The 17,140-nt window shown below is 43.2% G+C and overlaps 1 protein-coding gene across 1 annotated transcript in view; it reads left to right on the plus strand.

The window, feature by feature from the left end:
* tecpr2 (tectonin beta-propeller repeat containing 2) overlaps nucleotides 1-17,140 on the plus strand; it is a 125,142-nt gene that overhangs the window by 983 nt on the left and 107,019 nt on the right. The window contains exons 2-4 of the mRNA XM_086003015.1: nucleotides 13,300-13,534; nucleotides 15,210-15,338; nucleotides 16,675-16,806. Of these exons, the coding sequence (XP_085859141.1) occupies nucleotides 13,316-13,534; nucleotides 15,210-15,338; nucleotides 16,675-16,806 (480 nt within the window). The 5' untranslated portion in view covers nucleotides 13,300-13,315. The remainder of the gene's footprint in view (nucleotides 1-13,299; nucleotides 13,535-15,209; nucleotides 15,339-16,674; nucleotides 16,807-17,140) is intronic.

Here is a 17,140-nt window from a genome sequence, read left to right on the forward strand (position 1 = left end):
TCAGATAGGCAGCTAATGGATTTAATAGACTCTAAACAGATGTTAAGTGTGTTTGCATTCTATGCAAATGTTGTTTTGTCAGGTAAGATGAGTAAGTGGCTTCCCAAAATGGAAGGGAATGCCATGGAATATGAGTGGTAGAAATCAGCAGGAAAACTGGCAGGACAGCTCAGGTCTGAAGTTTTTTAAGTCAGTGTTCAGGCCAGAAGGTTGAAGAGTCTCCAGAAGTAAGATGAGATCCTGTTGCTAAATTCTGTATTAAATTTAGTTGGGGCGGAGTAGGAGGACAATGATAGAACGGTCAAAGTTTGAACGGGAGGTGAGTTGAAACAGCGAGTCACATGGATGTTAGGATCATGCTTACTGCAAGATTACAGAAAATCAGTTACCGCGCTGGTCAGTTTTATTTTTGTATCTTACTAAGTGGTTTTTCTTACGCCTGAAATTAAATCTAAGGAAACTAGGAAATACTTCCAAGGAAATGTAATTAAATAGTTGAAATGTTGTGTTGTACTATTGCAGGAAATTGAAGATAACCTGTTAGAATAAAAGATAAACATAGAAGATAGGAGCAGAAGTAGGCCATTCGGCCCCTCGAGCCTGCTCTGCCATTTAATGAGATCATGACTGATCATCCAAATTCAGTACCCTGTCCCTGCTTTCTCTCCATATTCCTTGATCCCTTTAGCCTTAAGAAATATATCTAACTCCTTCTTGAATATATTTTATGAATTGGCCTCTACTGCCTTCTGTGGTAGAGAATTCCACAGGTTCACCACTCTCTGGGTGAAGAAATTCCTCTTCATCTCTGCCTAAAGGTGTGTGGATGAGGGAAATGCTGTGGATGTGGTATACATGGACTTCAGTAAGGCTTTTGACAAAGTCCCGCATAGGAGACTGGTCAAGAAGGTAAGAGCCCATGGGATCCAGGGTGCCTTGGCACGTTGGATCCTAAACTGGCTGAGTGGCAGGAGGCAGAGGGTGATGGTCGAAGGTTGCTTTTGTGACTGGAAGCCTGTGTCCAGTGGGGTACCTCGGGGATCGGTGCTGGGTCCCTTGTTGTTTGTGATCTACATAAATGATTTGGATGAGAATGTAAAAGGTATGATCAGTAAGTTCGCAGATGACACGAAAATTGGTGGGGTGGTAAATTGCGAGGAGGAAAGCCTCAGGCTACAGGACGATATAAACGGGTTGGTCAGATGGGCGGAAAAGTGGCAAATGGAATTTAACCCTGAAAAGTGCGAGGTGATGCATTTTGGACGGACAAATAAGGCAAGGGAATACACAATGAGTGGTAGGACCCTAGGAAGTACAGAGGGTCAGAGGGACCTTGGTGTACATGTACATAGATCCCTGAAGGCAGCGGATCAGGTAGATAAGGTGGTTAAAAAGGCATATGGGATACTTGCCTTCATTAGCCGAGGCATAGAATATAAGAACAGGGAGGTTATGATGGAGCTGTACAAAACGCTGGTAAGGCCACAGCTGGAGTACTGTGTGCAGTTCTGGTCGCCTCACTATAGGAAGGATGTGATTGCTTTGGAGAGGGTGCAGAGAAGATTCACCGGGATGTTACCTGGGATGGAGCGCCTCAGCTATGAAGAAAGACTAAACAGGCTGGGGTTGTTTTCCTTGGAGCAAAGAAGGCTGAGGGGGGACCTGATTGAGGTGTACAAAATGATGAGGGGCATAGATAGGGTAGATAAAGAGGAACTTTTCCCCTTAGTAGGGGGGTCAATAACAAGGGGGCATAGATTCAAGGTAAGGGGCAGGAGGTTTAGAGGGGATTTGAGGAGGAACTTTTTCCCCCAGAGGGTGGTTGGAGTCTGGAACTCACTGCCTGAAAGGGTGGTAGAGGCAGGAACCCTCACAACATTCAAGAAGCATTTGGATGAGCACTTGAAATGCCATTGCATACAAGGCTATGGACCAAATGCTGGAAAATGGGATTAGATTGGACAGGGCTTGATGGACGGCGCAGACACGATGGGTCAAAGGGCCTCTTTCTGTGCTGTATAACTCTATGACTATGACTCTATATGGCTTACCCCTTATCTTTAGACTGTGACCCCTGGTTCTGGACGCCCCCGCCATCAGGAACATCCTTCCTGCATCTAGTCTGTCTAGTCCTGTTAGAATTTTATAAGTTTCAATGAGATCCCCTCTCATTCTTCTAAACTCCAGCGAATATAAGCCCAATCGACCCAATCTTTTCTCATACGTCATTCCTGCCATCCCAGGTATCAGTCTGGTGAATCTTTGCTGCACTCCCTCCATGGCAAGAACATCCTTCCTCAGATAAGGTGACCAAAACTGCACACAGTACTCAAGGTGTGGTCTCACTAAGGCCCTGTACAACGGCAGCAAGACATCCTTGCTCCTGTACTCGAATCCTCTAGCTATGAAGGCCAACATACCATTTGCCGCCTTAACCGCCTGCTGCACCTGCATGCTTACCTTCAGCGACTGGTGCACAAGGACACCCAGGTCTCGTTGCACTTCCCCTTCTCCCAATCTATTGCCGTTCAGATAATAATCTGCCTTCCTGTTTTTGCCACCAAAGTGGATAACCTCGCATTTATCCACATTATACTGCATCTGCCATACATCTGCCTAATCACCCAACCTGTCCCAATCATACTGGAGTTTCTCGGCATCCTCCTCACAGCACACACGCCCACCCAGCTTTGTGTCGTCTGCAAACTTGGAGATATTACATCTAGTTCCCTTGTCTAGATCATTAATATATATAGTGAATAAGAACTTTAGTATTTACCTTTTAATTCAGCTGTTAACTTTCAGTTCCTGAGTTCTGTGCACAAATAAAGTACTCTCTTCCACCCACCTGTCCTCCAGTTTTGGTAAGGAAGACTGAAAGCGATGAGGCATTCCATAGATTTGAGTTTCTTGCAGAGAATGAGTTGGAGCAGGAGATGGTGCTGAGCGAGTTGCTTGCTGATCATGATCTGGTCCTGGAATATGAGAAATTTCAGTACTTTCTGAAACTTCCTATCTTGTACAGCATATGTAAATATTTAAATTTATTCTTAGGAACATAGTTGTACAATTGCATTTGAATTAATTGACCACTTGCACAGCAAAGAAAACAAAGTCTGTCAGGAGGGACCAACCTAAAGGACTTTGCCATTAAAATACATCAACATATTAAGGTTACCTTGTCTTATTGTGTATTGTATTGTTTTGGAATGCAAAGTAGTAGATTCAACCCCCAATTCAACCATGGGCTTGCAGTAACCAAAATTTAAAGTGACATGTACTATAATGTTATAAATGTCAACACTGATTTTTTTTCTAATATATAGCAATAGTGCGGATGAACATTAAATCCTTTTTATTTAGAAATGAACAGTAACAAAACAGAATATATGAATTTCAATGACCGGCTGCTATAAACATTTAAATTGAGAGTCAACATCCCATCTAGACTGTTGAGTAACACCCTTAGTAAATTATATATAGATAATGTTGAGGGAAATTGTGTTCAATCATTCTGCTAAATATTGTTACTTCTAAATAACAGTCTCTCCATAACCATTTTCATTTTTTAATTCATTCATGGGATGTGGGCATCGCTGGCAAGGCCAGCATTTATTGCCCATCCCTAATTGTCCTCGAGAAGGTGGTGGTGAGCCGCCACCTTGAACCGCTGCAGTCCATGTGGTGAAGGTACTCCCACAGTGCTGTTAGGGAGGGAGTTCCAGGATTTTGACCCAGTGGCGATGAAGGATCGGCGATATATTTCCAAGTCAGGATGGTGTGTTTTGGAGGGGAACTTGGAGGTGGTGGTGTTCCCATGCACCTGTTGCCCTTGTCCTTCTAGGTGGATGAGGTCGTGGATTTGAGGGGGGGGGGGGTGCTGCCAAAGAAGCCTTGGCGAGTTGCTGCAGTGCATCTTGTAGATGGTACACACTGCAGCCACGGTACGCCAGTGGTGGAGGGAGTGAATGTTTAAGGTGGTGGATGGGGTGCCAATCAAGCGGGCTGCTTTGTCCTGGATGGTGTCGAGCTTCTTGAGTGTTGTTGGAGCTGCACTCATCCAGGCAAGTGGAGAGTATTCCAGCACACTCCTTACTTGGGCCTTGTAGATGGTGGAAAGGCTTTGGAGAGTCAGGAGGTGAGACACTTGCCGCCGGATACCTAGCCTCTGACCTGCTCTTGTTGCCACAGTATTTATGTGGCTGGTCAATGGTGACCCCCAGGATGTTGATAGTGGGGGATTTGGCGATGGTAATGCTGTTGAATGTCATGGGGCAGTGGTTAGACTCTTGCTTGTTGGAGATAGTCATTGACTGGCACTTGTGTGGTGCGAATGTTACCTGCCACTTATCAGCCCAAGCCTGAATGTCATCCAGGTCATGTTGCATGCGGGCATAGACTGCTTCATTATCTGAGAAGTTGCGAATGGCACTGAACACTGCAGTTATCAGCGAACATCCCCATTTCTGACATTATGTTGGAGGGAAGGTCATTGATGAAGCAGCTGAAGATGGTTGGTCCTAGGACACTGCCCTGAGGAACTCCTGCAGCGCTGTCCTGGGGCTGAGATGATTGACCTCCAACCACCACAACCATCTTCCTTTGTGCTAGGTATGACTCCAGCCAGTGGAGAGTTTTCCCCCTGATTCCCATTGACTTCAGTTTTACTAGGGCTCCTTGATGCCACACTGTGTCAAATGCTGCCTTGATGTCAAGGGCAGTCACTCTTGCCTCACCTCTGGAATTCAGCTCCTTTTTCCATGTTTGGACCAAGGCTGTAATGAGGTCTGGAGCCGAGTGATCCTGGCGGAACCCAAACTGGGCATCAGTGAGCATGTTATTGGTGAGTAAGTGCTGCTTGATAGCACTATCAACGACACCTTCCATCACTTTGCTGATGATTGAGAGTAGACTGATGGGGGGGTAATTGGCCGGATTGGATTTGTCCTGCTTTTTGTGGACAGGATATACCTGGCAGTTTTCCACATTGTCGGATAGATGCCAGTGTTGTAGCTTTACTGAAACAGCTTGGCTGGAGGCGCGGCTAGTTCCGGAGCATAAGTCTTCAGCACAACAGCCGGGATGTTGTCGGGACCCATAGCCTTTGCTGTATCCAGTGCGCTCAGCCGTTTCTTGATATCACGTGGAGTGAATCGAATTGGCTGAAGACTGGCTTCTGTGATGGTGGGGACCTCAGGAGAAGGCCGATATGGTTCATCCACTCGGCACTTCTGGCTGGAGATGGTTGCAAACACTTCAGCCTTGTCTTTTGCACTCACGTGCTGGGCTCCACCATCATTGAGGATGGGGATATTCATGATGCCTCCTCCCGTTAGTTGTTTAATGGTCCACCACCATTCACGACTGGATGTGGCGGGACTGCAGAGCTTTGATCTGAGCCATTGATTGTGGGATCACTTAGCCCTGTCTATAGCAAGTTGTTTATCCGCTTTTTAGCATGCATGTAGTCCTGTGTTGCAGCTTCCCCAGGTTGGCACCTCATTCTTAGGTATGCCTGGTGCTGCTCCTGGCATGCTCTTCTACACTCCTTATTGAACCAGGGTTGGTCCCCTGGCTTGATAGTAATGATAGAGTGAGGGATATGCCAGGCCATGAGGTTGCAGATTGTGGTGGAATACAATTCTGCTGCTGCTGATGGTCCACAGTGCCTCATGGATGCTCAGTTTTGAGCGGCTAGATCTGTTCTGAATCTGTCCCATTTAGTGGTAGTGCCACACAACACGATCGAGGGTGTCCTCAGTGTGAAGATGGGACTTCGTCTCCACAATGACTGTGCGATGGTCACTGCTACCAATGCTGTCGTGGACAGATGTATATGTGACAGGTAGATTGGTGAGGATGAGGTCAAGTAGGTTTTTCCCCTCTCCACCTGTCGTAGGCCCAGACTGGCAGATATGTCCTTCAGGACTCGGCCAGCTCGGTCAGTAGTGGTGCTACCGAGCCACTCTTGGTGATGGACATTGAAGTCCCCCACCCAGAGTACATCTGTGCCCTTGCTACTCTCAGTGCTTCTTCCAAGTAGTGTTCCACATAGAGGAGTACTGATTCATCAGCTGAGGGAGGGCGGTAGGTGGGAATCGGCAGGAGGTTTCCTTGCCCATGCTTGACCTGAAGCCATGAGACTTCATGGGGTCTGGAGTCAATGTTGAGGATTCCCAGGGCCACTCCTTCCCGACTGTATACCACTCTGCCGCCACCCCTGGTGGGTCTGTCCTGCCGGTGGGACAGGACGTACCCAGGGATGGTGATGCAGGGCTTTGGGACATGACTTGGTTTGAACAAGAATAAATGTACTTTTCAGTGAAAAAAGTTTCCAGATCACCAGTTGTTTATATGATGTATGGTGTCACATTGGGTTGTGGTTAACAGATCCTTGATTTACAGAGGTTGCTGTTTTGTAAAGCTGACATTGTGCTGTGCTTTTGTATATGTAGGACTGCTTCATTAAAAATATTATTCTTGTATAAAACTAATGAAAGTCGACATGCACTTAGCTGATTTCCTCCCTTCCCCTTCTGATGATCCCACAGGTACTTGGTGCCTTGCAGTATCTCAGAGGTGATCATTTTTAACGTGTGAACCATGACAGAGTGCTGGCAGGCTATGGGGAGTGGTGCCAGGGGACTGGAGGATTGCAAATGTTACACCCTGTTCAAAAAAGGGGAGAAGGATAAACCCAGAAACACAGGCCAGTCAAGCTTGCGTTGGTGTGGGGTACTTTGAGACAATAATCCGGGACAAAATTAATTGCCACTTGGAAAAATATGGATTAATAAATGAAAGCCAGCATGGATTTGTTAAAGGCAAATCGTGTTTGAATAACTTGATTGAGAGTTCTTTGATGAAGTAACGGAGAGGGTTGATCTTGATGTGTATATGGTGTTTGATGAAGTACCACATAATAGACATGTTAACAAAATTGAAGCCCATGGGATTAAAGGGGCAGTGGCAGCATGAATACAAAATTGGCTAAGGGACAGAAAGCAGAGAGTAGTGGTGAACGTTTGTTTATCAGACTGGAGGGAAGTTTACAGTGGAGTCCCCCAGGGGTCGCTGTTGGGACCACTGCTCTTTTTGATGTATATTAATGACCTGGACTTGGGTATACAGGGCATAATTTCAAAGTTTGCAAATCCCTTGAAACCCGGAAATGTTGTAAACAGTGAGGAGGATAGTAACAGACTCCAGAAGGACATAAACAGACTGGTGGAACGGGCGAACACATGGCGATAAAATTTAACGCCAAGAAGTGTGAAGTGATTCATTTTGTTAGGAAGAATGAGGAGAAGCAATATAAACTAAATGGTACAATTTTAAAGGGGATGCAGGAACAGAGAAATCTGGGGGTGTACATACAACGGTCTTTGAAGGTGGCAGGACAAGTTGAGAACGCTGTTAAAAAGGTATACTGTATCCTTGGCTTCATAAATAGAGTACAAAAGCAAGAAAGTTATGCTAAATCTTTATAAAACACTAGTTAGGCCCCAGCTGGAGTATTGTGCTCAATTTTAGGCACCACGCTTTAAGAAGGCTGTCCAGTCCATAGAGAGGGTGCAGAGGAGATTTACTAGAATGATACCAGGGATGAAAGACTTCAGTTATGTGGAGAGACTGGAGAAGTTAGGGTGGTTCTCCTTACAGCAGGGAAGGTTATGAGGAGATTTGATAGAGGTGTTCAAAATCATGAAGGGCTTTGATACAGCAAATGAGGCGAAGCTGTTTCTAGTGGCAGAAGCGACATGAGGAAAACAAAATTAATGCAAGGAGTTGTGCTCTGGAATGCACTGCCTTAATGGGTGGTGGAAGCAGATTCAATAATAACTTTCAAAAGGGAATCGGTTAAATACTTGAAGGGGGAACATTTGCAGGGCTATGGGGAGTGGGACTGATTGGCTAACTCTTTCAGAGTACTGGCACGATGGGCTGAATGGCCTATCATTCTATGATTTTATGAAGTCCCATCCTTTCCACACCAGATGTTAACATATGTGGTCGATTTTTAACCACCGCTCTGGCCTCATTTTTAACTCTCACTACCTGGCGAAAACCAAGTGGGGTGGGTGGGGGGTGGCAGTTAAAATGTAGCGGGGGACGTTCCCACTCCTTTCCTGCCCCAATTTGGCTAAAATTGCAGGTGGCAAGGACACCCATCCCAAGCCAGGTCCTCTCTAAATATACAGATCTGCTATTTTAAACTGAGGCCTGAGTGGTGGAGGCTTGTCCACCAGGCCAAACTTGCTGGGAACAACAGCCAGTGCCAGAAAGGGCCCAGCAAGGTAAGCCTTCTGCGGCCTGATTTTAACAGCCGGGTAGCCACTTCCCACCGTCCGTTATGGTTGGGAAGTCAGCAAGCGACTTGTTGATGAGGCCTGGCCGAGCCTCCCTGTAACTGCTCCCGGATGGACAACCGCTCGCCTTACCGCATTCCTGCTGGGAGTTAAAATCGAGCTGGAATCACTGGATAGACAACAGGAGCAAAAGCTCTGGCCAATTCTCTCCTCCCAAGGCCAATTTTAACACCCACATTGATTCCTCAATTAAGTCAGCTAATTAATCATACGGGAAATGAAACCTGGGACCTTTGTGGTCTACATGATTGATCTGCTCACTGTATAAACCCACTTACCCATGGGGAAAGCAGGTAATCTATCTACTATCCATGCTGATGCAACTCTTTCAGGTTCATAGTCTAAAGCCTGCAGTTCTATATTTATTTTTTTGTTTTGTTGAAAAATGAATATCCTTTGGTGCTGGAGTTTAAGTTTTAAAGATACTGATGCACTATTTGAAGTTCCCTTCATCTTTCTCCTCCTTAAACTTAATGCAATAATGTTTTTTCATGAAGTGCTTCACAGTACAGTAAAATATGTACAGTAATGGTAAATTCATTAATCTTTCACTATAGTTTAAAATTCTTGTTAGGAAAAATTGTATTTTACTAAATTGGCAAATACATGAGATATCTTTGGTGTGTCTCAATTGTCTTTTTTGATATTCAGTTTTAAAACTGCTTCTAGAGGTTAGCCTGAGAGTTGATAATATGGGTAGGGCACTCGTCCCTGTCCCAACTTTATTTTTCCCCCACCCCCAATGGTATAAATTGAAGATCATGTATGGTGGGTATCATTTCCTATCCATGATGTCTTGGGGCAGAATAGCTATGTACCAAAATGCCTAATCACACAGGCTATTCTGACAATACATTTTCAAAGTACACTGAAGTGTGTGATCAAGGGACAACAGAGCAGTACCAGTCTGAGTGCAGTTTCACTATTTTTATCCTGTGGGATCTCCATGCTGATGGCAAAAATCCTAAACAACAGGTGTTTCCTAAGATTATTTTAATTCTGTATATGGGCATGTGATGCGAGACAGTTGCTAGCAGTCCCTTATGAGTCACTTCAGTCCAGTGTTGCACATTTACGATTTCCTTCCTTCACAACTATAGCTATCATTTTTGCTTAACGCTTATCTTTAACCATAAGACCATTTCCTTCATGCACACGATCTGGATAAATGCAATGCTATGGTATTCTTCCTGCAATGCTGTCCCTATACCCAATCAAAACTACCAAAACATAAAAGAAATTTTAAATTATATTCTTATAACAAGTCTTTATTAAATGGTGTAAATCAGGAGATATTCATGTTTGTCTTTACTTTCACAGATTTTGTATCCTTCTTTGCAAATATTACACCATTGAAATGTTTTACATTCATTCCACAGGTCATGGGTGGCCTGGTAGAAACTTAAAGCTACATACATTTTTCATTAAGCTTATTCTTTTGAAAATGCTTTTCAAAAATATCCTGCCTTACAGCATATATTTTCATTAAATTCAAACCTTTTAGAATAAGGACCTGCCTTTTTTTTAAAAAAAGCTAACAACTCATTTATCGCACCAATTAAATCGATGGACCCAAACCATTTAATGCCTTAAGTTTAAAAAAAAACTAATTCATTGTAAAAAAAAAATTTAAAAAAATTACAAAAAGTAGGGTTCCAGCAATGCTAATCAAATCTGAAAGAAAATTTGCACAGGCGTGGTCATTGGAATCCTATTGCTTTCAGACCCAGCCAAATGTTACGTCTGCGTGTTCAGAACACACTGACTCTTCCTAGGCAGTGGCAGCCCTCTGGTACCACACCCAAGTGGCCACATGTGAGCATGGACTGTTGAGTGTTGGCAGGTTATTCAACTGAAGATTATCACAGAGGAGCAGATCCTGTCCTTGCGTCATATCCACATACACCCTTTCAAACTGGATCAGTGAGTAACAGTTAGAAGTGAGTAACAATTAGAAGTGAGTAACAATTAGAAGTGGGTATCTTAACGGCGTGACATTTATTTGAGCCCAAGGGTGTCAAGGCAGTTCCAGTTCCCCAGCTGCTGCCTAATTCCGTGCAGAGTGTAATTTGTGGGCGTATCTGCTACAGCTATCAGTGAAGATTTGCAGTCAAAAATGTTAAGTCGTGATTTGTAGCTTTCAAACATCTGCACATGTACAAAAGAGTGCTTGGATAGTTATTTGTTACTAGTGCTTTACAATTTGTCCTGCAGTCTAAATGGGATGCGTTTCAAAGCACCAGGAATTCCAGCATATGAAGTAGAAAAAGGCCTGTAATATAAAAAGGGATGTAACAGTCTGCTGCTCAGCTATGGGAGCAGTTGGAGCTCTGGCTCCAGACTATTCCTGTGATAGGCTACCCTAACCATGGGCTTTGCTCATTATGGTTTGCATTTTAAGCAGTGGCTTGGTGTACAAGTACTTCATCATTACAGACAGGCTAGGGGGCAGTGGTCTGTTGTTTACCTTGTGCAGTGTTGCTGTTTCCAGCCTGAATAAGAATGTGGGAAAATGATCCTAATCCTGTGTCTAGCCTGCTCTCTTCCATGGGGACAGTGGGATGATCCATGTGAACAGCATGTTTAGGAGCTGGCACCTCGAGATTAAATATTTTTTTAAAACAAAATTGCCTTCAAATTTCAAGATACTTACACCCTTGTGTTGACCCATCTGTAACCTTTTCCAGTGTTTTACTGTAGATGTTTATCTCCTGGTGGCTTTGTGATGTTGGCATACCTGTTGTGTATATTTGCTTACAGTACAAGCTGCTTCTAATAAACTAACCATTCAGTTAATGTTTTGTCTATTATACATGGCTGCATGATATGCCTATTAATGACTTATATTTTCTTGCTGGTACAGGTTTCCCTATACTAGCATGCCAGATTTCAGTTGCAGTTGTATCATGGGGCTGGATTTTGCTGGCGCTCGGGTTTGGAGGCGGGTCTGCTGTCAAAATAGCAAAAATTAACAGCGGGTTTCCTACCCGCTGTCAACCCACCTCCACGCGAGTCTCCCAGGTGTCTGGTCTGTCAGCGGAGAACTGACCCAACACCAAACGGCGGGGGAGACAATTGAGCTCATTAAATGGCTTGTTAAGAGCCAATTTAATGGTATTTTGAGGCTTCCTTACAATTTTACATGCTCCCCCACGGGTTACCTGCTGCTCGGAGAACACGGCAGCTCTGATGTATCTGATAAGCTGACAGCTGCAGAAGTGGTGTAAAGGATGCCATGTTGCAGATGGTCAGTTTCAGACCTCAGAAACTGTTGGATACTGCATTTGTAATACATAGAGATTTCTTTAGCTTGCAAGTATGTCCAGTGCCACCTCATTGGAACAACCTCTCTCACCATTGACATCGCTTCTGTCATCTCACCTTCAGCTGGCATCTATTGCAGCAACATCGGTTCCCTAGAAACTATCTCACCTTGCTCCTCTGATTCCTTCCACGCTCAGCCCCAACATCAACATCACCAGGCACACCAGCAGCATCAACAACATCACCAACCTTCTCCGCCATCACCTGATGCTGCGCAGGACACAGGGCACCAGCCCCTGACAACATTGCTGCCCGGGAGGCCAGTGATGGCATCACCATGGCCAGATTTACTTCACTTGACGCTGTAAACCCTGGCTGCCACATGATGCACCAGGTTGACACCAGCACTGTGAAGCATCCCTTTAATGTCCAAGCCATTCCATGCACACTCATCACTATAGATGGGGAGGGGGGGTGGGCTGGGGTGTTATGTCTCAACATTCACTGGGACTCAGTAAGACACTTCTCAATGTGTGCACGGATCTGTCCAATAAGGGGCAGTGTTGAAAATATAGATTTAACTGCATGACAACACATTACCAGAAACTTCACATGGACATTGGCTAAACCTTTCAAGTGCCTACCCTTGTGTGTTGTTAGTTGATATGCTTGCAGTAGGATGAGGGTGAGTGTGAGGGGTGGCTAGTGAGATGGGGAACTGATAATGTAGATAGAGAGGGATGGGTGGAGGTGCAAGGTAAGTTGGTGTGAGTAAGGATGTGCAGAAGGGTAGGGAGGGCAGAGTGATGGGGATGTGTTGAGTGGCACAGCAGGATGAGTTTGTGTGGCTTTGCAGTAACGTTTTGTGATCCACTGAGATCATTGAAAGGTTGGTGCCACTGCAGCCAGGGACCCCTGATGACATCCCTGCTTTTGCCCTCCTGCGCAATGTGCAACCAGGCTGCGTTTGTGTCCTGGGGAGGTCTCTTCCACCCTTGGAAGGGAAGAGAACCTCCCTGCGTGCTGTGACTCCCTCAGTGTTTGCAGTACCTCAATGCTGTCAAACACTGACAGAACAACTGTCAAACTCAATGTGGCCGTGGTCCCTTTAAGGAAACCGGCTGATGACGCGTCATCAAATTATGTCATCAGACCCACTTCCTGTTAATTGGCTGGGAAGCCCACAGGGCGGGCCAATCAAGGAAAGATCCCGTTGACAGAGTGGCTGCAGCCAGGAGTGGGATCGGAACCTGGCAAACAGCTATCCCGCCACCAACCCGACACCACTGATAAAATCCAGCCCACATTATAGCTACAGCCAATAGTCCTGTTGAGCTTTATCAGATCCCACTTTTAATTCTGGTGTGCCAGTCCCAAAATGTTCCATAGTAAATTAACTACTTGCAACAGCTAATTGAAGTGAAGTTAACATCCATCCATTATTAGCAATTAATTTACTTTTGAACTTTAATTCCTGAGTTTGGACTTGTGATATTTGTCTGAATTAACTGACTGTCAACAATACCCTTGTCTGAACCTTGACTAACCAATATAAACTTGTCTGGTGTAAGTGGATTACACTGTGAAGTCTGTTTACCTGGTGTTAATGAGTACTGTATTTCTAATTACATTTTCATTTTTTTTTTTTTTTTTTCCTTATAAACAGTGTCTTATTGATTGCCATGGCATTAGATGTGCGCTTCACAACTTTTAAGGAGTTCAGTCCTTTATATTATCTACTTAATGCTATCCCAGCAAAAGTACAAAAAGGATTTCGAAATGTATTCGTGCATCTCACGGCACTTGATGCCAATAAAGACTACATTGCAGTGGGCAGTAATATTGGTATGCTTTATCTCTACTGCAGACGGCTGAACAAGATGACGAAATATAATTTGGAGGTACGTTTGAGCATTAGCCAGTTGCTGTAGTTGTGTGAATAAAACTATTGCTCGGGACCAGGTGATGCAGTGGGTTAGATATTAGCTTTTCATCTCTAGGAGTGATGCAGTGTATCCCGCTATTAAGACTTTTCATGCAATTAATTTGGGCAGTTTCAATGCAATTTGTAACTGGCATGGGCTCAAATAACAACCCCCCCCCCCCCTAATTCAGTACTAATAGCAACTAAATTAGCAATTTTACTTAAAGATCACAGGATGGCTGGTGTTGGAACTGGAAAATTGCCTCACAGTAAAATAGAGATACTGTGCAGAAGTTAGGACTACTGTTTAGGGACATTGGGGTAGAGTAAAGACCGTTTTTATCCTAACTTTGCTACACCTACCTTGGAGAGCTTGATGCCGACATTGGGATCCCAAAATGGAAAGTACTCCATTCTTCACTTCAATGAGCACAAAATTCACAAATCAATTTTTATTAAGTACTCAAGCTACTTTACAACCTGTCTGTGTGGTGCATTATATTTAAGACTCACTCTGTTCTGCAAGCTCGCATTCTACATTCTCTCAACCATTAATTATGAAGATCTGCTTTTAACTGGCTTTGCTGTATCTGCTTTTAACTGACTTAATTCTGATTGTTCCCTTCTGTATTTCCCCTACTAGTGGAAAGAGTCCCTTCATTATTTTAAATACCTTTATCAGATCATCCTTACACCCTCATCTTTAGGGAATGTAACCCAAGTTAACCCACTCTTTTATCATCAGCAAGTCCCTTCATTTCTGGTATTCTGGCGAATTGTTACTGGACTCCATCCACAGCCAGCACATCCTTCCTAAAACAGGGTACCCAAAACTGAACACAATACTCCAAATTATGTCTGATTAGTCCTCTACGGGACATTAGGATCAGGAGTAGGCCATTCAATTAGATCATGGCTAATCTGCACCATGACTCCATCCCTCAATACCCTTGCCTAGCAAAAATCGATCTATCTCCATCTTGAAAGCTCCAATTGTCCTAGCATCTACAGCCTTTTGGGGGAAGAGAGTTCCACATTTCTATTGTCCTTTTGTGTGAAAAAGTGATTCCTGGTTTCGCTCCGGAATTACTTTGCTCTAATTTTAAGATTATGTCCCCTTGTTCTTGATTCCCCTACTAGAGTAAATAGTTTTGCTGCATCTACCTGATCTAATCCTTTTAACATTTTAAGCACCCCTAAATCTGCTACACTCAAGGGAATTCAAGCTGAATTTATGCAATCTTCCCTTGTCAGAAGGCCAACTTTCTGGTTTTTTTTTAGCATCAGTGACCTAGCCTTGAGTTAGTTTTGCACCTGGACCCCTAAATTCCTATGTTCAGTTTCCATTCTCTGATATGTTAGTTAATTAGGACCAGTAGTTAGCGTACTGCAGTCGACCTCAGTAACATTTGGCAATAAAAGGATTTTTCTCAATTCTTTATTGTTAGTAATATTTTATCATTTGCCAAAGGTGTGAGAAGAATGTCAATGATTAGTCAGACCTGCTCTTCTGAGATTCTGGTGTTTTCATGGATGTATCCGAATATACCTTGAATGTATCTTCAAAATAAATTTAATTGTGCAGGCTTGTATATGTTTCATAAAACTTGTGATCTAGTTTCTTGTTAAATGCATTCTTTTTTTTAATTAAGGGTAAAACTGAGATTATTAGAGTGGTGAAATTGTTGGCCTGCTTTGATGACCTTGTTGCTGTTGGGACAGCTTCAGGAAGGGTGGCACTTTTCCAGCTGGTTTCCCCATTGCCTGGAAGAAACAAGCAGGTACAGTAAATTACACATGTAATGCTTTGGAATCAACGTTTACTTTCTTCACAGCTAGCAAAATTGTGCCCTTGGGCATAATAGACACTTGCAGAGTTTCCCCTTTTTCAGCAAAGCTAATTAGTTTGTTCTATCAGTTTCTGTAACCACCAAAGCAGTTTGATACTGTATTAGGTGTACAGCTTTAAGCTGGGGTGAGTACATTTGCTCTAGTGCTTTTTATAAAAACTTTTGATGGGTAGATTTCCTTCTAATTTGTTCCCTTGTTTTTCTTCAAGCTAGACACTACAGCTGAAAATGCAATTGGGTGACCTGCTTCCAGGTCTCTTGCAATGACTGCAGCCTTCAGCTGTTGATAGGAGGTGTATGAGTGGCCTGACTTTAGTTCAGATTTTTCCTCCTCCCTTCCTCCCCAGTGAGTTTCGAGGTTGTGGGTTCAACCTCTGCTCCAGGACTGGGGGAGTGCTGTGGTAGCAGAGATGCTGTTTTTCAGATGAGATGTTAAAAACCAAGGGTTCTGTGTCTGTTTAGGCAATATTAATGATCCCCTAGCACTCTGAGGAGGAGCAGGGGAGTCTCCTATCAACACCAGTAAAAAAAACATATGTTAATCAGCATTAATTTCATTGCTGTTTGTGGGATCTCACTGTGTGTAAAATGGCTGCTGTATTTACCAATCCAAGTCATTGCGATTTAGAGTAATGCATTGTGTGTGAGACACCGCTGCGATGTAACTGCAAATCTTTTTCTGCCATCTACTCATAATCAAAACAAATTTCACGCAACTGCCTGATTCTATGGAAAGCATTCACCATATCACTACTGTACATTTAACGTTGCATTTTGCATAAGAAAATTGAGTTAAACAAATGGCTTTCAGTGGAATGCAACCTTTTTTTGTTTTGTAGTCCTCGCTAACAAAATTTGCTGGTTATATTAGGAGACTAGCATTTGGCCAATGCTGTTGAGCTTAATTCATGATGTCTAATGGAATGTTTAAGTTAAGAAAAATGTACTGATGAATAATTCATTTTTCAGAATGTTATTTATTTCATCCATGGTCTTCCAAAAATGTAGTCTGTTTTTATTTGTCTGTCAATCACAAGAGTTCAAAGCAAAAAATCAACCTGTATTTTGTCTTGCACCTTCTGAATTAATTTTCTGCAAATTTGAGAAGTAAATTATGAAAAAATAAAGTCTCTACGTGTTCTACAATGTAGAAGTATAGTTTTATTTGGATATTGATAAAGTTTTAGTAGTTATTACCTTTTCTATTTTGCAGACTCCTTTTATGTTTGTTTTTCTTGACTTTTATCATGTAATTCTTGCTCCACAGTTGCGCCGATTTGATGTTGTGGGTATTCACAAAAGTAATATTACAGCACTAGCTTGGAGCATCAATGGAATGAAATTGTTCTCTGGGGATGATCAGGGCAAAGTAGTATATGCTGCTGTGGACTTGGATCAGGTAATGAATCTTAAAATGATAAATTGTGAACCTGTAGGCTTGCTGATAGGATTATAGATTTGTAAATGTATGATAAATGGAACTGTTTGGGGAAAACACTGCTTAGAAATAGGCTACCTTTTTGAAGTTGGAGTTTAAAAAAAAAAAAAAAAAAAAAAAAATTGGATTTTAACAGAAAAGAAAAGGAAAGGGTTGAGAAATAGTGGCACTATTGGTGTATACAATTGAAAGAAAGACACATTTATATTGGGTTCGCACATGAATGCTGGCAGTTGGCTACCATTGAAGAGTGTTGGCACCTATTATATTAATGGACTATCAATGTTGTGAATGT

This window comes from Somniosus microcephalus, chromosome 12 (assembly GCF_052327205.1).
Source record: "Somniosus microcephalus isolate GS21.2 chromosome 12, FLI_Smic_1.0, whole genome shotgun sequence".
NCBI classification, from domain to species: Eukaryota; Metazoa; Chordata; class Chondrichthyes; order Squaliformes; family Somniosidae; genus Somniosus; species Somniosus microcephalus.